This window comes from Larus michahellis, chromosome 5 (assembly GCF_964199755.1).
Source record: "Larus michahellis chromosome 5, bLarMic1.1, whole genome shotgun sequence".
Taxonomy (NCBI): Eukaryota; Metazoa; Chordata; class Aves; order Charadriiformes; family Laridae; genus Larus; species Larus michahellis.
In genome coordinates, this window is record NC_133900.1 from 85,014,555 (window position 1) to 85,039,319 (window position 24,765).

The 24,765-nt window shown below is 39.2% G+C and overlaps 1 protein-coding gene across 1 annotated transcript in view; it reads left to right on the forward strand.

Moving 5' to 3' along the window:
* The window catches only part of GPM6A (glycoprotein M6A), a 136,163-nt gene extending 113,051 nt beyond the window's left edge, over positions 1-23,112 (forward strand). Inside the window, exons 4-7 of the mRNA XM_074588429.1 lie at positions 8,771-8,924; positions 11,502-11,578; positions 12,949-13,014; positions 20,800-23,112. Of these exons, the coding sequence (XP_074444530.1) occupies positions 8,771-8,924; positions 11,502-11,578; positions 12,949-13,014; positions 20,800-20,952 (450 nt within the window). The 3' untranslated portion in view covers positions 20,953-23,112. The remainder of the gene's footprint in view (positions 1-8,770; positions 8,925-11,501; positions 11,579-12,948; positions 13,015-20,799) is intronic.
* Positions 23,113-24,765: the final 1,653 nt, after the last annotated feature.

Below are 24,765 nucleotides of genomic sequence, written 5' to 3' on the forward strand. Positions count from 1 at the left end.
GAAACCATTTACAGCTTTTTTGTTCTTCGTATCAACTGCATCTTCCTATTGATGCCTTATCAGTTCATAGTTACCACTGCAAATATTTTTTTTGGTGTTGCTTGCCCAGGAAGAAGGAGGGAAACTTGTTTTTTCCCCTCACTGCTTGTACCCTTTTATTCGTGCGCGGTGATTCGCATTCAAGTTTGGCTGGTTAGACTTAGCAAACCAGAGTATATTTATCAATACATCTTTCAGCTGAAGAGCTTGAACATGCAAGGTCACGTTTCTAGAATCCCCTGGCTGATTAAAAGCCATGTTATTGACCTTCACTGCTTGGCAGGACAGCAAAGGCGAAAGGGAGGTCCCCGCCCCTTGATTCTCTCCGAGGCTTCTCAAGCCCCACTAAGACAAATCAGGAAAGAACGCGTGCTCTTATTTTTGACAGCCAAGCATTCCCTTTGAGTGACACATCTGCTTAAAGGAGCTATAAGAGTATTATTTCTGCTTTCTAGTTGAAGCTTCACTGCCTTGTTCGCAAGGATAGACTGTGCAAAATTCCCAAACAAAAATCACAGTCTTGGCAAGGAGAAAAATGTAAACAATCTGTATCGCGCAGTCGTCTCCCAGCTGGCTGTTGTCTTTTTCTGTGTACAGAAAACTTGTCATCACTGGAAACCATTACAGTAGGGATTGTGGTTTTTTCTAAATAGATTATCAGCAATTTGGAAGCAAAATACCTGGAAGATTTACTGCTAGGACCTGCCTACATTGGCTGGGAGCGGGTCATGGTAGAACTGATTGTTTTTCATATTTTATGTCATTGAATTGAATAGTTATGTGGCACGAACACAATCTGAAGAACCCATGAAGAACCAGTATTTAATGAAGATATCTACTCCAGTTTTTAAAAAAGCATTTTTAAAACCAGATTATTCATCCATAATCATATTTAAATACAAAACCAATAGCTTTGCTGTATTCCCAGAGAGTACATCAAAGTGTTAGAAACACCACTAAAAAGAAAAACAAAACGGAGGAGGAAAATGTTGAGAACGTGAAAATATAAGCATATATATTTTGAGAAAAAGTAATTCCTATCTGGAAGATTATAAAATTAAATAGTAAATTCTGCTGCTGTTCAATAGCAGGTAAAATCCAATGCTCTCTGTAGGACTTCCGAAGCCTACAAAAATGATAGTCTTGCCTGAAGGTCATATAAAATAATGAATGCTAACAACTTTAAGCAGCAGAATGCTACAAACCCATCAATATTCTAAAGAAGATTCAGAAATATATATTAAAAAAATCAGTATAATTGGTTTATAAGGAAGCCAAGTATAATTGTATATATGTATATATAAGTATAATTGGTTTTCAAGATGAATTATAAATCTCCAGGGAAAACCTAGCCTTGCGTCAATGCAAAGCCATCTTCTTCAAGCTGAGTATGTGCTGATAGTGAGTGGATTTGTTTTCAAAGTGAAGTTTCAAAAAATTAATCAATCTGTTAGAGAATCTTCTTTTTGTATTTCTCATACAGTTTGTGGTCCTCCCCTACTGTTACCAGTAAATCAATTCAGAGTAAATCAGAAAGTAAACCCACTTTTTTAGGCATCTAAATAGTTACAAGGCAATAGACCTCATGCGTAGAATATTTCAACCTTGAAATGCCCATCTGAAGGAAATGTTAGAAAAACATATGTGCAGATGAAAAGCAGAAAGTAACAGTAAGAATTGGTTCTAATTTTGTCCAAATCACTTTTTAATCTTTTAGTGATTAATTCTTTTTACTTTTGGAAGGTCCAGAATTCATTCGTCCAACAGAATTTTGCACTTTTAAGGAAGAATCTCTACACAAATACTTCACTTTTAAGTGAAGTATTTCACATCTCTACATAAATACTACACTACATAAATACAGACACTTTTAACGTCTATAGAAGAAAAACATTAAAAAAAAACAGCAAACAAAGCAGTTCTATAAAACAGATGCTTCAAAATTTAGGATTTCAGGGGTTTAATGTTCTGGTAACAGATTTTAACGATCTAAGGAATGACACGTTAGGTAGTACTTAGGATGTGGACAATTTGCAATTAGGCAAACCTGAGAAGTCTGTACCGTTATGAAGAGAAATTTGGACCAATATTGGCTTGTTTTTCCTGTTGAAGCAGTTGACTTGAACGCAAGCCAAGAAGAATCAGGCACATGACAGTAATAGCGTGGCATGAAATGTATCCATGTTTCAACAACACTCTTGGAGCTGTGCCTAGGAATATAATATGTCAGAGAGAAAGAGAGAGGATGAACGTGTTCTGGAGAGGCAATAATGAATGTCCAACAAGTGATTGTTAGCAATGAGAGTGATATTTTAGACCAAGCAGAAAAGAGTTTGTGTGTGTTTTCTGTGATTTATAGTGCACATAGTGGTAATATCAGAACATCGGTCTCTTTCTCCCAGCAGCATTATATGTAAAATGAGATAGGTTGAAATACTTTTGCTTCATCTTTTACTTCTGTTCAGGAATGAGGTATGAATGTAGGAGGTGCTCGTTAGTGCAGACATGAGAATGTTAGAAGAGGCCGTTGGGGTGTGAGTAACTTAACACTCCTTCTTCAGCTTATTCAGATTTCATATCGTGTGCAAGAAGAGGGTGTACGAATGCCACGAGCGCTTGGTTAGGGTGGCGAGGGATGATCTGTAACATATTAAGTTTTGATACATCAATGAGTCTAAAGACATCTTTATAATTTTTTTTTTTTCAATTTCTCATTTTGACCACTTAAGGAAACATGATTTATTTAGATGTAAAAAAAATAAGAATAGTATTGCTGGTTCTGGACAACCTAACATTTTTAATTAAGCAGAAAAGGCTGGTTTAGGTCTGCAACGGTAAAATCCTTCCTAAAGGAACTCAGTGAGTTTTCTACTTGTCCTCTCTAGTATTTGCATATGGGGAACTAAACATTTAAGATCCCGTTCAAAAAACATTGGGAAGAGGTTGAAGTATTTATGTAGAGATTCTTCTTTAAAAGTGCAAAATTCTGTTGGATGAATTCTGGGCCTTCCAAAAGTAAAAAGAACTAAACGCCTGTAGGGTAAGAATACAGATGATGGACAGGAACAAAATATCTAATATTTACACTAAACTATGATAAAAATGTATTGATCAAAGGAGGTTACTGAGGCTGGACTATAGGCAGAACCTTGCATTATAGAAAATTGAAGGCAAACAAGCAGTAGCTCCGAGGCAAGAACACGTGTACTGCTTTTAACTCTGACTTTTTGTCAACTGCAGAAAGAGCTCTCAGTACAACTTCATCCAGACAAAGTTCACCACTTGAGAAAATGTGTGGTGACTGCAATGAATAATTTAAGAAGAGTATGTAAATGGGTTTATGCAGAATGTGCCCAGGGTAAGGAAATGGTAGCGTTCGCTCAGAGGAATTTTTCCCAGGAAAGCGGGACAAGACTGAGGCAGAAGGCCTGAAAGCCAAAGGTCATTTATGAATTTAAAGCTGGGCAAAGTGCTAAAGCTAAAGACTTTCTTATTAGTATCGAAATGAAATCTTTAGATGACTAAATGTGAATGTTTTATTAGAGAGACAGGGCAATTCAGGAAGAAATTGAAAAGATCTTCCTGCTCATGCTTCGGGTTGCCATCAAATGACACACGGGACCTTGTTCTGGCATGCGGTTGGGAACCAGGACTACACAACGCACTGTGGAGGGCAGGTGCCTCCCAGTTATTCCAGTCAGAGGCAGCCACGCTCCTCCTGGGCTCGTCTTCAGGTGATGACCTGCACTGGCAGGGTTTCGCAGTGAAGCCTAAGAGGCTTTTGGCAGAATGGAGGAACATGGTCTCTGTAGACGCAGTTTTGATCTCTGGCAAAAACTGTCCGTGAGGATTTCTGAGCCTGTGAAGAGGTTTGGAAGGAACCTCTTCAATCATCAGGTTGAGAGTAGAGCGTGAATTTTTGTGCGTGTGTCATAGGACAATAAATCTAGATGAGATGCACTAACACAAGGCGTAGGTCTCCTTCCAGCTCTCTGGGTTGAGAGCTCATGTCAGGGAGTTCATATAAAATAAGTAAATGACAAAACTGAGAGTAAGTGTAAATGTAAGTACCGAGTGGTTTGGAACAAAGATAAAATTACCTGGCAACGTGAGGTTTCTGGAGTTAAGTTTTATTCAGGCACTGCTGAATTTCTTGCTATATTTCTCTATTATTTTTTTGTAGTAAGCAGCAGTGTCCTCATACAATAAAACAACTGGAGTCTGCTTTCTTCTCACCTCCACTCATCTCTGCGGCAGCAGTACCTTTTAGATATGGTTTCACTGTCTCTGTCCCCAGGGTCGCGGAAGCAGTCACATAATGTTTCTTCAGGGGTGTTAAAATATTTATAACAAAACTAAAAGAAGAACAGTGTTTGAAATTTAATGAATGTGCTTTTCATGGGACAAGTACCCATAAATTTTAAAAAGAAAGTGGTAACTGAAATCTTGATCTTATTAAAGTAGATAGATTTGGGTAATGTTTTCAGCGGAAACAGGATTTCAACCAGCAACGACCACCACGAAAGCCGTTGTGCTCTGTACATACCGTTTCAGAACGTCTTCTGAAATCTCTACTTGCCGACATTGGTCTGGGCAACAGATTATATATATATATATATATATATTTGTATATATATAAAAAAAAGTCTTTCCAGAAGGGTTGGTGATTTGCTTACTGTAATAATTTGTGACTCAGGAAAGCCATTACTGGCAATGAAAAACTTATAAAATCTGGCAAGAGGGCTTGACGAGCCATGGTGCTGGTACCAGAAATTAACTTCTACAAAGGTTAAAGGTTTGATTTGCTCAAACAATTATTTAGATTTTTTTCTTTCTTTAGATTTGTTTCCCGATGTGAACCAAGTATCGATTAGTGAACTTTTGTCTTCATGATTTGGTAGACACATTTCACTATCACTTACAGTTTGTTTTGGGTTTATGTTTCTGGCATTTTACCGTGAAAACTGAACTGATCAGACAAAGCAATTTTCACTACCAACGCAATACGCAGCTTATTGAAGAACAAACTGTGATACCTCTTTAAGATGCTGTTCTGCTATTTCATAAACCTTTGCCTTGTCACGTAGCAGAATGCTGCTTCAAAGGAGGAAGATCCCTTTGAACCTCAGGAGACTGAGTTCTGAATTTAATTCCTGGAGTGAACAGGCTCCTTAAGCAATTCGCGTAAGGTCTCTAGAGCAAAGAGGGAAGATTGTAATGGCAGAGAAAATTATAAAAAAAAAACCAACAAACTTTGTCACCTGTGGTTTAAAAAAAAAATAAATTTACAATTTCATTCCATTATAACAAGAATTTATAAGCTGACACCTCCTATTGCTAAAAACTAATAAGTTGTTGTGCAAGGTCAACCTTTTGCTTTTTCCTGCCCCTACAGCAGAAAGTGTTTTATGGCCCAGGCCACATTTTTGTGGTTTGCTTTGCTGATACCACTGATAGCAGCTTCCAGGGATAGCTCATGGCTGCTAAGTGATTTAAGTTTTGCATTTTAGTTATTCTTACATAAACCAAATGACATTTCTCTATTTCTTTTCCCCCAGTCTTCTTGGTGTTATGACATGAATTTGGGCATGTCTGGCCACTGGCTCTTCAGTCAAAAGTGACTGAAAGAGGAAAAAAAAAGAAGTTCTTCCTTTTCTACAATATGTTTTTAAAATGAAACGAACATTTGATTCGCTTTTTTCTGAGATACTCAAGCGAACAGGTTCATGTTTTTAAAAGAGAATCCCTTCCGTAAACAAGCAGGCGATTCTCTCTAAGCGGGCAGCTCTCGTGGCTCCGGGCAGCGATCATCCCACAGATTTCTCCTGCGCTGATTCTGTGCCCAAGGCAGATTTCTTTAGTGGCTAATAAGCTCTGGGTTTTCCCCTCTTTGCTAGACCAACGCTTTGTATTATCTTATTTTTAAGCAAGCAAGGCTACAGGGAGTGGCACCCCTACTCCAGATCAGAAAAGAAAAAGACATTAAAGAGGAATTGTAACGCTCGTAGTAAGGCTGATGTTTTTCCTCCATTTGGTGGTAATCACAGAGTAGGGAGATTCCCGAATCCTTGCAGAGCCCAGTCTTAAAAACAGTTACTACAGTTCAGTAATGTAACTAATGTAAAAGATTTAGTTCTCCATTAAATTATTATGCGTGTACTCCACTGCAAGATGTACTAAATTTCTTAAATATTATTTAGCTCAGAAATTCTAGCAGGCGGCTCAAAAATAAGGCTTCAAACGTACCCAGTTTTGGCAAACTCATAGAATATAAGCTAGGAGGCTGGTTTTAGTTTAAAAATACTTCTAGAATACAGTAAACTGGGAATTTAAAGGCTGTTCTGAGAACACACAGAGCGCCTTCTCTCTTATTTCTTGCTCCTCCTGTAGAAAAATTGAGTACAACTCTTTAGCTTGATAATAAATTAAGATGAGGCATAGCATTTTAGGTGGGAATTCATAGCCCTGAAGTGAATCTACATTTTCAAGTCATTTTCCAAGTAATTATTTGTAAATGAGTGCCTGGGGTCGAACCAGATGTCATCTCATTAGCTTTAAGACTGTAATAGGGAGAGAAAAAGAGAAAAGAGTAAAGGAGCAATAATGAAAAAAATAAATAGGATTGTGTACAGAACAGTATTTACTTGTATTGACTGTTTCCTCTGCAATAGATGGAACAGAATTTCCCTTATATAAAGCAACTGACACACAGAGAAGTCTACCGTAACATTCAAGAGTGTATATTTATTATAGATTTTGCTATCACTTTCTCTATTTTATCAGTTGATTTTCTAGTGAGCGTGGTTTTGGGAAAAGCTGGAAAGGAAGACAGCCATTATCTGCATAAATACATTTTCAAAAATCTTTAAACATAAATTAGACACATCGGTTTCCCTTTTAAACTGGTTTGATGTTAAGGGAAACATGAAAATGGCTCATAGCTCACAAAGCGGCAGGTAAAGCTGAAGCATTGAGTACTAAATAAAGAAAAGGACAGAAAGCAGATACCCCAAGTATTAAACAGAATATTTCTATTCTTTTTCCACTTTATCTTTTACTTTTCCTGCATCCTTCTGATAATTATTTTTAGTGCTATAAATTCTCCAGTTTTTCAAACTACAGCTGAAAGCCTCATCTACCTAGGGACAGTCAGGAAAATTAATCTGAATTGAATTTTAAACTGGATTAATTAAACTACATTAAATCCCTATGTAAATACGCTTCCTCAGAATTAAAATGGCTTTTATTTAATATTCTTTGGGAGTGAGTTACAGTAAATCAAATTAAGGTCTCTTTAATATTGCTTGAGAATGTCCATCCCATAACTTCAAGGTAATAAAATTACCTCACCTAAAATTCAAACCTTTTATTGTTTTGAACTGCTTTTCCTTAGCAGGTCCACACGGGCAAGCCACCCTCTGACAATTCCTGCTACCAGTTACACCCCGTTGGAGTCCGACTTCATTTGATTTCCGTAACCAAAATCTGTATTTACATTAGGCATTTTCCTTGACGACCTGAAGTGAGAGGTCTTACATTAAGGAAGTAGTAGAAAATGTCTGCCATTTTCCCCTTGTTTACTCTTTAAGGTTTAATTTTAAGCAGATTGTGGACCAGCTTACTCAGCCTTCAAAAATAGCTCGTATTTCTTATTCACGGTCAATGTTTTTCTGTAGTAGGCAGCAAGAAAAATGTTAGTGTGCTGAAATTTCGTTGTTTCAGTAATGTGTTTAGATTGATCAGCATTTCTGAAGCCACCAAATCTTGGGGCTATGTGGATTCAACATTTAGAGGCTGACTTATCTTCCCCATTTAACCATGTAGCATCTTCATATCCTTTCCACGGCATAAAATGCCAAGGTAATTTGTTATTGACGGGTGTCTCTGCGAGTCGTCTCGGGTTAGCAGCGGAGCAGTAACGTGGCATGCCTGCGTGTTTAGAGACGCTGGATGTGCCGGCATAACCACCGGCCCTGACGGCAAGTAGAGTTTGATGCCTCCTACAAGCAGATTGCTATTCTCTGGAGAGCCTAAAATAAACAAGAAAATGTGGAGCCTTTGGAGAACACATGTTGCAAAGCATGAAATTTAATGCGTTTATTACTAAGCACCCTAGTTTGTACTGAATGATGAATTCCTTTGTAAGTAGACCCCAAATATGTCTAAATACAGTAAGAAAAGGACAAATATATTGTCTCATTGGTTTAATGCAGAATGGACTTGCTGGTGAGATTCTGTGGCAGCCATGGGTAAGGAATCGTTTTTATGAAGACCCAGATTTCAAAAGCGAGCAAAGCCTATAGTATTGCATTCTAATTTTTTGCCTCATGATTGATAGCGGAGAAAACAACCACGTGGCCTCTTGCCTTAATTCTGGAGTAGCGGCGATGGGAGAGAGACGTATTTCCCAAAGCGCACAGCTCTCCGCACTGCGGAAGTGGTGCTGTGCGTCAGTCCTGGCCCAAGGGGGACAGGAGCTTGGAGAAAACTTGTCCTGGTGGAAGCATAACTGCTTGTTCTTCAGCAACATCGTGTTGGGGCTCCATCACTCACTTTGACCAGATCGTGAGTTGATTATCAGACCAAACCCATAATTTAAATAAGGGCAGAAACAGGCAAAAACAGTCAGAAATGCTTTTGTTCATCACTTCCCTGTGATTCCTTTTTTGCAATGGAGTATTGGTTAAGTTCTAACTTCCCGCTGGTTTTGTTTTTCCCTCTTTTGCTGCAGTTTATTATGCTGACATACATCTTCATGTTGGCCTGGCTTGGTGTTACAGCTTTCACTTCTCTGCCCGTTTACATGTACTTCAACCTGTGGACCATTTGCCGAAACGCCACCGTCGTGGACGGAGCTAATCTCTGCTTGGACCTTCGCCAGTATGGTACGTGAAGGAAGAGCACTAAATACAAAGTGAAAGTTTCACGAAAGAAAGCATCACGTTGCTTTGCTTCCATGTATTTGAAACGAACTATTTCAGTGTTTCTGAAAGAACTGGCAAGTATCTCTTTGTACCCTTTTACCCCCTCGTCAAGGCCGTATATTGGAGATGCGCTGCATTTCCAGGCCTGACAATACTGAATCAGGGGAGACCTAATCACTCTCTACAGCTCCCTGAAAGGAGGGTGTAGCCAGGGGGGGTCGGGCTCTTCTCCCAAGGAACAGGTAATGGGACAAGAGGAAATGGCCTCAAGTTGCGCCAGGGGAGGTTTAGGATGGATATTAGGAAAAATTTCTTCACAGAAAGGGTTGTCAATCATTGGAAGAGGCTGCCCAGGGAAGTGGTGGAGACATCATAGAATCATAGAATGTGTTGGGTTGGAAGGAACCTTTAAAGGTCATCTAGTCCAACCCCCAATCATCCCTGGAGGTATTTAAAAGCCGGGCAGACATGGTGCTGAGGGACATGGTTTAGTGGTATTTTTGTCAGTGTTGGGTTGATGGTTGGACTCAATGATCTTAAAGGTCCCTTCCAACCTAGACAATTCTATGAGTCAACGTTGTCCCTCTTCCCAGAGTACTGAAAATTTGGCTTGGGGCTTCTGTACAGTCTCTTCTGCTGGAACTTGTCTAAAATGCTTAAGTTGTCATTTATCTGGAGAAGGACTCTTTAATCTCGCGGTAGGACACTGATTTGTTGATGTGAGATCCTAGGTTATCATCTGTCCCTGCAGAGGGAAACCGGGACAGGAGAAGATCCGTTGCTTGCAAAAATCTTCGTGAAGAGCAACAATACAGACACCACCAGTCTAAAAGGCTGGAGAGAGAGAGCGGGGCTAGAGCCTGAACTGCGGGGGTGAGAATCAAGTGGGGGTACACACATACGTGTGTTTTGAGGGGATGGGAAATTTGGAGAAAAGGGGATTTGTAGTCTTAAAAAAGTCTGAGAATGCTTGTGTTGGTGGTGCTAGTTCAATTCCTTTCTGCCCCAAGACTGACTTGAATCTAGATGTTCTGACCTCGATGGTTTCTCAGCCCACGCAGCTTTGAGTCGTCTTAGGCTTGTTGGGCAGTTCCCCGAGTCTCTCATTTGGTGCCTTGGCCTAAGATAAAATTGCAGCATTTTTTTAATTGGTTTTTTTCTTTTTTTTAAGATATAAAAAATGCTCTGTTCCTTGGGAATGAAACAGTTTGGTTCACATTAAACATTTCATTTAACCAGAAACAAAATATTTCACATCATCGTTTTCACAAAGGGAAAAAAAAATATCTTTTTTAAATTTATTGACTTTTTTTTTTCCCCCACCTGCATGACAGGCGAGTTGAGAAGGCAATTATCTGTACGGACCTCATTGAGAGTATTAATTCTTCTTTCTCTGGCCTTTTATTTTGCTAATATTCATGCCTATTTTTTATTATAATTCCATTTAAATAGTGCGTAGAAAACTAGCGTACAAAATGTGTATTGTGTGAACCTGCCTATTTCCTGTAAACTCTGCGTAAGAACTGCTGATTACTAATAGGGAAGAAGAGTTCTAGTTTTCATGATAACCAAGTTATAGCACTTTCTTTCAGGCTAGTCTTTGATTTAGTATCTGGACATTAGCTAAAGGAAACGATGTGGCAGATTCTAGTTATTCTTGCTAAAAGGGAAAGTATTATTACAATCAAGTATACATTCGGGTAATGCTTTTTTAAAACTCGTGAAAGAAGCTTTGTACCAGAACAATATGTCTGAAAAACAATATACAACATATTTCTCCACGTGAGGGTAGAGAATGTTTGTGAACACCATGGTAAGTGTACCTACTGCTTGTAGATAATTTTTCTGGTGTTTTGATTATTGTGCTGATAAAAAATCTGGAATGAAGATATTTTCAAAAAATGGCTGAAAAATTATTACGTGCACGGTTGATAATGATGGGTGAGTTTTGTGATTGCTGAAATTATCATACAATCACAGAATAGTTTGGGTGGGAAGGGACCTTAAAGCCCCCCCCAGTGCCACCCCCTGCCCTGGGCAGGGACACCTCCCACCAGCCCAGGTTGCTCCAAGCCCCGTCCAACCTGGCCTTGAACCCCTCCGGGGATGGGGCAGCCACAGCTTCTCTGGGCACCCTGGGCCAGGGGCTCACCCCCCTCACAGCCAACAATTTCTGCCTCAGATCTCATCTCAGTCTCCCCTCTGTCAGTGTAAAACCCTTCCCCCTCGTCCCACGGCTCCCCTCCCTGCTCCAGGGTCCCTCCCCAGCTTTCCTGGAGCCCCTTGAGGGCCTGGAAGGGGCTGGAAGGTCTCCCCGGAGCCTTCTCTTCTCCAGGCTGAACCCCCCCAGCTCTCTCAGCCTGTCCCCACAGCAGAGGGGCTCCAGCCCTCCCAGCATCAACAAAAAACAGATTTTGTTGTTAAAAAAAGTTCTGCAAAGCAGCCAAGAATTTGTATTTCTTAGCCTTTCTGGCTCGCATGCAGTAAGTTGCTACGTGCTAGGAATACTAAACACTGTCAATATTTCTTCTGCTCCAGGTATCGTAACTATTGGAGAGGAAAAGAAGGTTTGCACCACATCAGAAAGTTTCATCAAGATGTGTGACTCTAACGAGGTGAATAAATACGACAATATTTTTGGCAAACCCATACAATATGTTATAGTAGGTAGTAAGTGGTGTGTTTTTTCTTCCTACTCTTAATATTCTAATTCTAGCTATGGTGATCAAATAAAATCCCAGTGGAAAATCCAGTCAGCAAGTACTTTTCCTAGTCTTTTACCACACACCAAGTTTAGTCAGTGCAGTTTCCCCAGCCATTTGTTTTCCAAATACACTTGAATTTATATTTTTTTTTTAAGAATTCCTTTGTCGTGTATATTTTTACTGGGGTGTTTTTGGTAGCTCTGTGCAATGAATCACTGTTTGAAGTTCTTACGATTACTGTTGTGACAGGGGAGTGAAGCTTTGAAATGGATTTGACCAAGTCTCGCAGGGTGTTAGGATAATAAATCCTAGTATGTTTGTTGTATTTTTTTTCCCTTAGGCAAAGGCCACCTATTTCAGTGCAGCGGCGGGGGTTTTTGGGTTTGTTTTTAAATGGTCAGGGATGAAGGCAGGACGAACAAAATTACATCTCTCTCAAACAAAAGGAGAGGCTAAAATCTTGATGCCTTTGAAGTCGGAGGCTGCTTTGCTAAATGTTTCGCTGGGTCTTACTGCATTTGAATAAACCTTCTTAGCGCGGAGGTCGACAGTCTGCCTTTATACCGAAACCATCTAAGAAAACGCAGCCCTTGCTGTGCAGCCCGCCTCAGCGGCTGCTCGCTCAACCAGCTCGCTGGAATTAAAAGCTGATGTAATAATTTTAAGGGCATGGGGTGGGGTGAGGAAGGTGGTTAACCGGGGTTATTTAACCTGGTTTGTATTCTGTCACCATGAACACATTTTATTGGCAAGTTTGGGGGGTAAGGGGATCAATATCTGAAGATGGGAAGCTACAGCTAACGAAGGGGAGCGGGGTTTTCTTAGGCTGCCTCTGCCACTAGAGAAACCGCCACGAACACGTATAGATCTAGTAAAGTAGTATTGTAACCAGGGGAAAACAAACAAACAAACAAACGAACCAGAAAAGAAAAGTGCCGGACGGTTTATTTTTAAATCATCGGGTGTTTTTTAATATTTTATAGTTTAAGTACAGTATTTTTAAATAGAATTATGCTTTATCCCTGATAGGAGTGTTGTAACAAAATAGGCGCAAGCACGATGTCATGTAGTGATGTCGATCTTTTGGAAAAAGTAATAGTAACCATTACTTTTGTAGAAGTAACGGTGTAGAATCTTTTGGAAAAAGTAAAAGTAACCGTTACTTTTGTAGAAGTAACACTGTAGAAGCACCGGGAAGGTATTCTTTTGCTCTGCGTTATTTTTGTTCCGTTTCTGTTTACGGTAGCGCCATGAAAGTGCCTTTTTGTCCCCCTTTGCAGCTAAACATGACATTCCACTTGTTCATCGTGGCTCTCGCTGGAGCTGGCGCAGCAGTCATCGCTATGGTAAGCCACCCAACGCTCAGTCGTCTTCCGAATTGCTAACACGTTCCCGTCCTTACTCGGTGTCAGTTATTCAATTTCCGTGCTGTCACTCAGTGCTACTAAAATATAATTCTGTAATTCAGTACTCTCTCTTAGCTTTTTTTTTTTTTTTTTTTTAAATGTATTGATGGATCCCCTTTGAAGTAGAATATCATGATTAGTTTTTGGAATAAAAAAAGCACCTTTTTAGTGCATGCTTAGAATTTTTACTATTCTATCGCTGCGTTCAGACAAACACCTGAACTCAGGTGTCTCTCTCATGGCCACAGTAATATCCCTTTACGCTCTATGCCTTTCTGGGTGGGTGTTCACAGCCTTGCCACGCCGCTAGTTTAGGAGCAGACTCTTTTTTTTTTTTTTTTCCGTTCTGTGCATATCTGTGAATGCATCCATTTTTCTGTCAGGAGTAATTTTTGCCTTTTTTATATAATGAAGATTACTTCGAATTTGGTGACATTTTGCCAATGAAAATGATCCACTGAGAAAAAAAAAAGTGTATGAGCTGGTGCCCTGCTCTTCCGCCTCTCGTCTGCTGTGTCTGCTTCAACATAGGATATTTTTAGAATGGGGATTCTGCGCCAGTGTGGGTTTGTATGACACACGCTGGAATGGGAAATGAAAAATGACTGTTACTTGGTACCGATGCATTCCGTAAGAAAAGTGTGTGTGATGATGATTGTTATTTCTACTGCTACTAGAAATTTTACATTGAATCCTAGGGCCATACAGTTTTCGGTCTCCTTAGAATTACATTTATAAAAAAGGACAATCCGAGAATATTCAATGAAGCAAGTGTTCCCGTTGTATTAGGGGGTTTTTTTGGTTTTGTCCGCCATTTTTTCAGTATTAAATGACACCCTGCCAACACAGCAGAGATAGCTAAATGAAAAACATACATTTTCAATGTAATTTTTGTTTCAAGACCACAAATAATAAGTACCTCAGTAGAATATAATTTATACTAATAATTTAATTGATTTTCCAAATGGAGAATTTTCTGCTTCCACCTGAAACAATGGTGACCAAATAGTAATCATTATAATATATATATTAGTGTTAGGAAAGTATATCCAAGAGATCATCAGTTCTCCGGTACATTGTTGTTTTGAAGTATATGCACCAGTAGTTATCAAATGCTAATTTGTACAGACGACAACTCTGCATTTCAAAGAAGAATTTTCAATCAGAATAGCCACCAAAAGATTTTCAGTGAAAACAAACACATCTTCAGTGGAAGCAACTTAGATAGGTGCATTGAGCCACGTAGTTTAAATACATGATACTTTCAATGAAGTTTAAAAAACCCCTTCAAAGCTCAAGAGTACCATATCAAAGATGCCATAGATGTGTTGCACCAAGCACTGATCCACTAGGAATTCGCTTTGATGGCTCAGATTTATTCACATATTTAGAAAAGGTCACCCCTACCCATCTATGCTTTTTATTGCATTCTTTGCCCAGAGCAGGCATGATAACACTCTGTTTCAACAGAAATAGAAGAATCTAAGCGCTAGTAAATTGTGTAGTGCCCAAATGCTGGTAAATGTATGCTTTGTGAGATGTTCGCAACTCTGTTGCCTGTATTTCAATTTTCTAAGTAAACTGGTTTTAAGCTACCATTGTGATGTTAGGTTCCTGGTGAAGACTAGCACATTCCACTCTTTGATGGTGGTAATCTTTAGAACCAGCATAACCAGGTCATATTTCTAGGTTGAGCAGTGTGCTTCACGCTTGACACAGTAGCCCAAAGACTGGGGATGGGACATGAAGGAAAGTTTTGTGGTTGGACAAGCAGATATTAACAGGTTCTCTTTCTTTTAGGGAATCAGAGAATGTTTTGGGTTGGAGGGGACCTTAAAGATCACCTAGTTCCAATCGCCTTCCAGGGGGGACACCTCTCACTAGACCAAGTTGCTCAAAGTCCCATCCAGACTGGCCTTGAACACTTCCAGGGATAAGACAGGGAAGTTTACCTTTACATGAAAGATGTAATTTATGGGAGGGAAAATGAATTTTGGGTCCTAAGTGTCTCATATAGAAAGAAGAAAGCATCTTTTTTCCCCCCAGATCCTACACTCAAATTAGTAGAAGGTGGTAAGGTATCAGCAATGGGTTTGGGTGTGGGACAGTGTGCAGAAGCCCTTCAAGTCACTGGAGAACCAATTTCCTTCCCAATATGTGTTGTTGCGTCAATAATCACAAGTATGATTTAATGAAGTTCATCTTTGTATATATCCACAACAGTAGCACATCTCCATGAAATGTAAGAAGACTTCTTAACGAAAAATGAGATTAAAATACCAGCCCTTCACAAAAGGGGAAGCTTATTAATTTATTGCACTTGTAAAAGATTTCTTAGGCCATCCCACTTAAGTAACATTTTGTATTTATTGCCAGCCAGTAATAGTTGTGCATTATCAATGAGAGCGCTGAAAAGCTGAATTGGTAAAATTTGCTCTTTTAAATGACATTTTAAGTCATGCCATTGCTATACTTCATTATATCCTCACTTCTGGATTTGTGGATGTTTTCAAGAGCCAGATTATTTAATATGTGCAGAGTTCTTGAACTCTTTTAATATCAACACTTGTCATGAAATTCACCAAAGAAACTGGCTTATTCATAAATATTAAGATCATCTGCCACCAGGATACTTTTCATTAATCTGTATTTTAAAAATATATTTTAGAAAACTGTAGTCATTTATTGCAAAAAAACACAAGAAAACATCTGTTACTACTTCCAAACCTTTTGGTTACAAGTCATAATTTTCCCATATCTACTACTTCAATCTCTCTCTTGGTCTCAGATTTGTAGATGAGTGTTGGAATTTCATCACAACTCACTGGCTGCCTCCGGAGTCTCCATACCGGAATGCTGTTTGGGGGCTCAAAAAGAGACTTGGCCTATGAGTTAGGATTGTGTATAGAAAAACTCACATATTTTTTAGAGTATATGTCAGCAAAAGCTTTATTTTGCAGAAAAGGAAAATGTCACATAGTTTGTTTTGAAAAATTATCATTTTTAGACTTCAGCCCAAGATGAAAAAAAACTGATAGAACTATTTATGTTGTAGACACTTTTTGTCAGTCTTGAGCACAGAAAAAGAAAAGCCAGGGGTTTGGATCATACTGAATTTGGACTATGTATGATTCTGAACATTACTGCTCTTTCTCATGTCTGAATGGACAATAAATGGATACAGAAATGATCAGTGAAGTAATACCTATTAATTTTACTGTTTTCAACATTGTGTCAGATAGAAGCAGAAGACGTGAAGTTGTTTAAGTGTAAACTCTACCATCCCAAAGGGTGATTGTAAGGCCAGTAAGCATCCTGCCCGTGGCGTTTCCCAAAACCACTACAGCAAAACTGAATTAGGAGATACAGAGTTTCCCTTCTCAAAAATTACCATGTGAGCAGTAGTCTTCTGCCTGAACCTTCACAGCAGCTATGGCCTGCAAAACGGAGACGCAAACAATTCTCCCGAAACAAGGACAAGGGAAATGCGTAAGTGGTCTCGTTCCCCTCCCCCAGTATGATTGTGCTCTTCTGCAGGATGTTAGATGCAGGTAAGGGGAGGAAAAAAATGTTATTTAGACTTCTGCCCTGCTGAGATAACGACATGTCCCAAAAGGAAAGGAAAACCAAAACCAAACCCCTTCTTAGCCTAGATGCAATTCTACAGTTTTGAAAAGCTGAACCATAATTTCACTTTATGAAGAAATCTAAGCGGGAATGTTTCGTAGAGCATGGAAGGACCCCGCGCTGTCCTGCATATGTGTGTAATTGAAACATCCCGAGGCGGACTGTGGAAGCTGCCCTGCTTCAATTTGAATAAGCCTTGACAGGGCCCCACCGGCTTCAGGCTACTCAGGTCATGGAAGTGTGAAATGCAATTAGACAGCCACTTAGAGATGACCTCCTTAGTGTGACAATGTTATCTAGGAACTTGGTGTTCAACAAAAAAAACAAAGGTGGTGGGACTGTTAAACATACATGCCATTCTATAGCACGGATGTGTATTTGAGATTATATTCATTACAAAAGCTAAAGCAGTTGTTTCCAGGAAAGTCATCCTGCTTGCAGTGAGCGTGAACTCCAAGAGTTTTCAACAGTTGTCCCGGAAGTTTGGGTCTGTGACTTTTGAAGGAAGGGATGGGTGAAGAATGGGAGTTTAACGACGGTCAGACTGTGGCCAGTGCACTTTCAGAATAGTTTCTCTATTTTTTTTTTTAGTAGGAGAAAAATGCCAAGTGCAAACTGCAAGAACGTCAGGTTAAAATTTGCCTCTTAATGCGTCGTTACCAAATATTTTGTGAGAATAAGAAATGGGCCTACGTGGTCCCATTTTCATCACATATTCTTCAGTTGCAGGGTTTTCTGGCAGGTGTGTTTTAAAAGATCAGGAAGATGTGAGTACGCTGCTGACATACCCCCGCTTCTAGGGCTCTCATGTCTACAAGCTGTTTGAGGTTCAGATTATATTTTTTAATTGAAATCTTACCCTCGAAGGACCAGCACTGCTGTTTTCATTGGATGCAAATTGTAATTTTCTGAGATGACAGAATTCTTAGGATTACCAGCCTGTTTCTTTTGATTTTCCTCTAGAGTTTTACCGTGGAGGAATTTTAAGGCATTTCATTCATCAGAATGGGGATTCAGTGCAAGTGCCTCTCATTTGATCTGGAAATGCCTGTTCCAGTGAAATCTTTTGGAACAGCTGAGGTAGATACAAGGCATTTCTTTTTCCTGCGTGCTAAATTACGCCCAGGACGCGTCCCAGGGTAACACAGTACGTGCTGCCATCTCCAGCACTCGCGCTGCCATCACAGGTTGTGTTGCGAGGGTTGTACTAGATGTATTAAGACACTCCTAAAGATACGTAGAAATACTACTATCTGTAGTCTTTTTCCCAGAGGACGGATTCTCTGAATGCTACTTCCTATTTTATGGCTCCTCAACTCAGACTGTATTCCCCAAATAGGTGAGAGCTTGCCGTAAACCACCAGGACAAAAAAGAAACCAAAAATACATGCTCCTTTGAAGGGTTTCAGAACGCTTTCCTTGATTTTAATTAGCCAGATTAAGAAATGAACATCAGCCTGCACTAATCAGCAACAATTGCCAGCAAACATTTGTGGAAAAAGACAACATTGGCTTTTCCAAAAAAAAGAAAGATCCTACAAAATTGGTTCTGTTCATTTAGTATGAATCTAAGATGCTCATGTATCTACAAAAGCCCAATACGAAAAGGAGAGTTTACATAATCTCAAGGTGTTTTTAAGATTAGTCTATTCCATTTTCCACTATTTGAATCCTAGTTTAGTTTTTCCATTTCTTAGGAAGAGATGGAATCTTTTTGATTTCAGACAATTAACTGTGGCCTCTGAGGCACTCAATTAACTATAAGACATGCTCTCATTAGAAAGTATCTGAAAGCTTGCTGGGGGAGGAATAAATGTCCAGAGAGACCTGGAATAAACCAGCTGAATACCATTACTGAATATTTTTATTTTCTGGCTGAATACAGAGCCAAGAGAGCATGTCCTAAGAAGGTCAGAGGCTCCTTGCAAGCAGATCCAGCAGACGGAAGGTGGGACATTTGAAGTCCACCTTTGAAAGGAAAGCTTTCGAAGCCTGCAGATGTCCTGAAAGGCCCAGACCCGGGAAGCTGAGGTGGACAGGAGAGCCGTTCATTGCTCTTACAGGCAGCGAAATAGACTTTACACTGTAGGTGGTCACAAGCATGAAGACTAAGGAAACTAACTCCAAAAGGGACTGAATGCAGATAGCATGTGACTGCCCCCAAAGGAGGAAATTTAGAATAGAATCATAGAATTGCCTCAGTTGGGAGGGATCTTTCAGATCATCGAGTCCAACCATCAGCCCAACCCTGCCCAAACCCCCACTACCCCGTGTCCCTCAGCACCACGTCTGCCCGGCTTTTAAATCCCTCCAGGGATGGCGACTCCACCACTGCCCTGGGGAGCCTCTTCCAATGCTTGACAAGCCTTTCCAGGAAGAAATTTTTCCTGATATCCATCCTAAACCTCCCCTGGTGCAACTTGAGGCCATTTCCTCTTGTCCAATCACCTGTTCCTTGGGAGAAGAGCCCGACCCCGGCTGGCTACCCCCTCCTTTCAGGGAGCTGTAGAGAGCGAGAAGGTCTCCCCTCAGCTTCCTCTTCTCCAGGCTGAACACCTCCAGCTCCCTCAGCCGCTCCTCAGCAGACTTGTGCTCCAGACCCCTCACCAGCTTTATTGGAATAAAGTATTTTTGGCAGCAGTTCCTTGGAGGACTCAGCTTCATTCCTTGTGTTGGTGGTGTATTAATATTTATCACTTGTTTGATTTTTCAATGCCACCATTCAGAAGGCAGGACAGCTACCAGTTTTTAAGCTTGGTCATGGGCTGCCATACAATACGATTTTTATAGACTGCTAAGCTCCATCTCAAATGCAATTAGGGTGTTTTACATCCTCTATTTATAATGGAAAACATTTGCAGAACATAATTTTTCTACTGGTAAGATACCTTTCGCTGACTTTCAGATTAAATTTATTCAAAGCCACGTGAAAAACATTTGTTCATGTGACAATATTGCCAATATCCTTTAATTGGTGTTTAATTCTCTGATGTATTCATAGACACTCTGTCCTCCCCATTCGCTAAGATAAATAAACCAAGTTCTTTGGGTGCACATCATCACAGCTCACCCAGTGATTCGTGTTGGCTGCAAGTGAGCCACGTCCAACGTCCAATACTCACCAATAACTTGTATAATAATCACTGGCTCTGGGTTTTTTTCCCCTTCTTTTCAGATAATTTTTTATTTTGTTTTTGGATGGGATACTTGGAAAGCTCTTAATCTTTGTTTTCTTTAGAAAAATTAAATGTATTTCTACATTGTTCAAAAATTTACCCGGAACGTGAACATTGTTTCTGCTCCATTCAAGACGTATACAGAAGTTGTCTTTTAAAAATAATTCAGATCACTTTTTTGTTTTGCATGCATTTCAAGGAATTGCATAAATAAATTGTGGTATAACTAATACACAGTGAAATAAAATTACTAAATTAAATGGTGACAGGTGCATGCCCTTTTAAGACCTCAAGTTTATTTGTAACTATATTTTGTCACATTTTGCCTAGCTGAAAATATTTTTCAATTTTTGACAAATTTTTACCGAATTAGCTGGTTTTGACAAAATTGCTGGAGTTGTAGATGAAGGAAAGAAGTTATGGCAAAATGGAAAGCTAATGCTAATTTTAACACGAAGGAAAAAGCAAATATTTATTAAATTGTGTTAGATGTGTAATCGCAAGACTACAGATGTGTCTACGGCATATTTTTGTCTTAGGCAGCTACTTTAACAAACAGTGATTCAATGGGGAAAAGTCTGCAAGAGATTACCAGGAGGTGTTTTTTCCACGTAGATTTGCAGACTGGCTGAAATAGCAAAGCGGGGATGATGTGTCGATTTCTCAGTTCTTTTAAATTTTTTACAACCATTGCTACCGACTAGCGAGTCACGGTAAGAGTGCCGTCTGTGCGCCGGGTTATCTGAGGATTAATGAAGCTCAAGCTCGAACTTCACATCGTATTGCTGTTCTACTTCGTGACATGACAAAGCTCCGTTCCTTCTGATGAAAGCCCAAGCTCTATCCCATAGCTCGCCAGTTTGAACGCGCTCTGTTCTGCCCAGCTCCCTTGGTTCCTAACTCCATGTTACCTCTCTTACAGGTCCATTATCTCATGGTCTTGTCTGCCAACTGGGCCTATGTGAAAGATGCTTGCAGAATGCAAAAATACGAGGATATTAAATCAAAGGAGGAACAAGAGCTTCATGACATTCATTCTACTCGCTCTAAAGAGCGGCTCAATGCTTACACATAAGAGAAACCTTGTCTTACTTTCTAACATGTGAATGCTTTGTTGTTTAACTAAAGGCCATCCAACCATTTTAAAAACAATTGAAAGTGCTTCTCACAAAAGATAGTTTGGGTGATTCAGACATCACCCAGGTACAATTCTTGGTTGTCTAGCACTTGGTTTCTTAATTAGTTCTTACTTTGTGTGACCATTCTCTGCCACAAAGCTCCTAAATAGCCTTTTCCTGAATCCTTTTAAGCTAATTAGTTCTGCTAGATCAAGGATACTAAACTATTGTCAAATACAAATATGTGTTTGATTTTTTTAATCACTTTGTATGTGTTATGCATAACACCTTTTGCATTGTTTCTTATATGTTTTTTGAAAAAAAAAAAAGTAGCTTTTTATACTTTTTAGTTTTGAGTTCAATAACTACTTTAACTACAGGTATACTTCAAAGGGACCATTGTACATGATGTACAATATATAAAGAAAACACTCTGATGACTTTCCTTTATATTTGGAAAACTTGCCAGATGGACCCTGATCGACTTGAACGAAGGTCCTAAGAACGTTTTAAACAATCAAAGGTGCAATTTCTAAATTTGTAATAGTGGGTAAAAAAAAAAAAAAAAAAAAAAAAAAGGAAAGAAAAATGAAAAAAAAAGAGAAAAAAAGAAAAAAAAGAAAAAAAAAGAAAAAAGTGCTTCTTATCTTTGTTAACATTGTATTATTATCGATGTTTTTAAAGAATATTCTCTTGTTCCAAGTTCCATGGGTGATAATTCCTGTTTGTATTGTGAGCATGCAGACCGTGGTGCTAACAATGCATGGCCACTTGCCTTTTGAAGGAATTCAATACCACGGCTACCTGTTAAAGAGTTATGGTATATAGACAATTGTTAATTAAGTGATATAGTTATCCATAGTTTTTTACAGAATGATCTCTCTCTAATTCAATGATGGTTATGCTAAATTGGAGCTGTTCATGTGACGATGTAAGAAATTACTGCTTAGCTACATTTATGAAAGTAATATATCAAAAATACAGTGACCGTAGGAGTCAGATGTCTTTTTACCTGCTTTAAAAATTTAAATGGATTGCACCTGTCTGAACTGTAAAAGATATATTAAAGGAGACTTCCATAAATGTTATAGCTTGGCTTCTAGCTTTCCTACACATATTGGTTTACCTGTACTATGTTAAAGTAAGGTGAAAAACACTACAGAGCTTATTATTTGAAAGTGTAGTAATATATTTGAACCTTTATTTTGATAGGAAAATGTTATCAGAAAGACAGGTCATCTTCATTTGAAAGAATTACCTGTATCAAAAACAAAACAAAAAACCCTATTTAAGAAAAGTCGGTATTATTGGACCAAATTTGGTGGATTTTTTTTTTTCTTTTTGCCTATTTCTAATGCTACAAGAATGCTGTAAAGTGTCTTTTAAAGTGATGTAGCCTGACAAGACATTTTTGTCAGTGTTAAAAATCTTAGGTAGTTTTGTGCACTTATTGGACCATTGTGAATTCTCTCTCAGTGTAAGTGCATTTCTAATAAAACTTCTTGAGTAAAACTCTTCTTTGTACTATTACTAGTCATGCATCATCAGTAATTTTTAACAATTCTTGTAGTAAGTAGAGGGTAATACTATAGTTACTTGTGGCATGATAATGCATTAAGTAGTATTAGTTGATTGAATTTTTTTTAATTTTTCTTTTCTTTTGCTTGTTTTGGGGTTTTTTTGGTTGTGTTTTTGATTTGGGGTTTGGGTTTTTTTGTTGTTTGGTTTTGTTTTTGTTTTTTTTTTTTTTACACTTAGGCTGTCCTATGGGGTCAACAGTTTTCTGATAATGTGCAGTACCGGTATTACAGTTCTGCAAAAAGTAGTAGGAACCTCTTTTGGATTCTATATTGTAGTGTTTCAGTTTTGTGTCTTCAAACGTTTGTGCTGATTTTTAAAACTTTGTCTTTTAAACTCATGTAATGATGTTAATGCTTTTGGCTCTTCTCTGGTATTAGAGTTTGTATTTTCACAAAGAATGCTTTGTAGCAGGCATTACAATTAATCTGTTTTGTACATAAATGTGCCAACAGCTTGATGGTGGCGTTTTTGAAATGTAGAACAAAGTGCTTGCAAAAATGTAATAAACACACTTGTGTACTTTGTGTACTTATTAATTGTTCGTGTTGCGTAGTTTTTTCTTTGCCTGTACTGGACAAATCGTTGGAACCAGAAATGGAAGAAGCTTGTCCCTTCTCTTGTCCTTGCTATTGGAGGACTCTTCTCAGTATTATGCATTTTTTTGGTACAACCCACTTTTAGATGTTCGAGGAGATAGTTCCTTTAGCAGAAATTATGACAATAAAGGGTAAAATTTTAAAAATAATCATTTGGAGATGTTCTATTAATTATAGAATATGTCTTTGTCCAATCTGTGGCAAAAAATTCTTATGGTGATGAATAATTTAAAAAAAAAATCCAAACTCTGAAGAGTAATGTTCTTATCCCTTTTCATGATACAATTTCTTCTGGCCTGTACCTTTACAGATCGCACATAGGTAAAAGTACAGTGTACAGCCTTCCCACGGGTAGGAATTGGGCCACAGTTTTGGGTAGTTTGTTCCGCTGAATTAAAACTCGCGGTCATTGCCCATGCACAGGTTCCTTCAAATATATCTCTTAATCAGCATTTAGTATCAGAAAAGTTATATGAATGAGAGCAGAATTTCTTCTGAGAGAAGAATTTTGTAGTCAAGGAAGAGCAAGGTAGGATGAGCCATACTTGTTATATTTTTACAGCTGGGCAAGATGCACGTGACCGTGGTGTCATTTGGAAAAAGCTCAACAGAAGCGGCTCTGGCGCCACTTTGAGTGTTGCTGAGGAGTCTGGTAACAATGCTGCGTTACTTCTGTGCATGCAAAGTCGTTTAAATGGCTAAGAGAAATCCATAGCTGTGCCAATTAGCACGATATCACTAAGGAAAATTAATTGGAAGACAGTTCCACAATGTGTTTGTTTCTCGGTTAACTAGCTGTTGCGCGGCTCTCTGTGTGCTCGTGGTGGGAACGCGTGCCGTCACGGCAAACAAGTCCTTCAGCAGCAGCACAAGCCAAGGGAGCAGAGGAGCTTCCCACAGCACACCCGTCATGACTGATTCACTTCAACGTCTGCGTGTATTTGGCTTATGCCAGACTCTTGGGTGCTTGTTGACAGCCCACGCTGATTTATCCTGAGGTAGGTTGCGCGGATCTTGATTTCTGTAGACTCGTCTGTGCTAAACCTGTGGCTATTGTGCTCTGCAGAAACAAGAAAACCGATCGTAGATCAATCCCTTTAGTGCAGGTTTTTGCTGCACGAAAGGGGGTAGTTCCATGCAAATTCCAATTTAAGAAGCTTCCAGCCCTAGATACTCAGTTTTGTGTTTTCTTCATGGTTTACTGTGCCCATCAATAGTGCTCATAGCACGTTACAAAACAGATCCAAAACCTGCTTGAGTTAGAAATCCTTCCCACCCCTTTTCCTCTACCCACGTCACCTCATTTTCTTTGCACAAGCTTATTTTCTCCCTCAGCAGGATCGTATCAGTGTTTCTGTTTTCGGCACAACCACACGAACCGTTTAATCAGCACGATTTAGGCAATAGCGGAGTGCACTGGAGACGTGGGGATGAGCGTCCACAGCAGGGGTTGGGAGGAGGAGAATTTTTAAGCCAGTGTCATGCCTAAAGCCAATGTATCATCTAGTTGGGTGATGCGGCTAAAAGCAGGAGGCGCTGAAATTATTTGCTAATTTCATGTTTCTAAATAGTTTATGATCTTTTTTTTTTGTC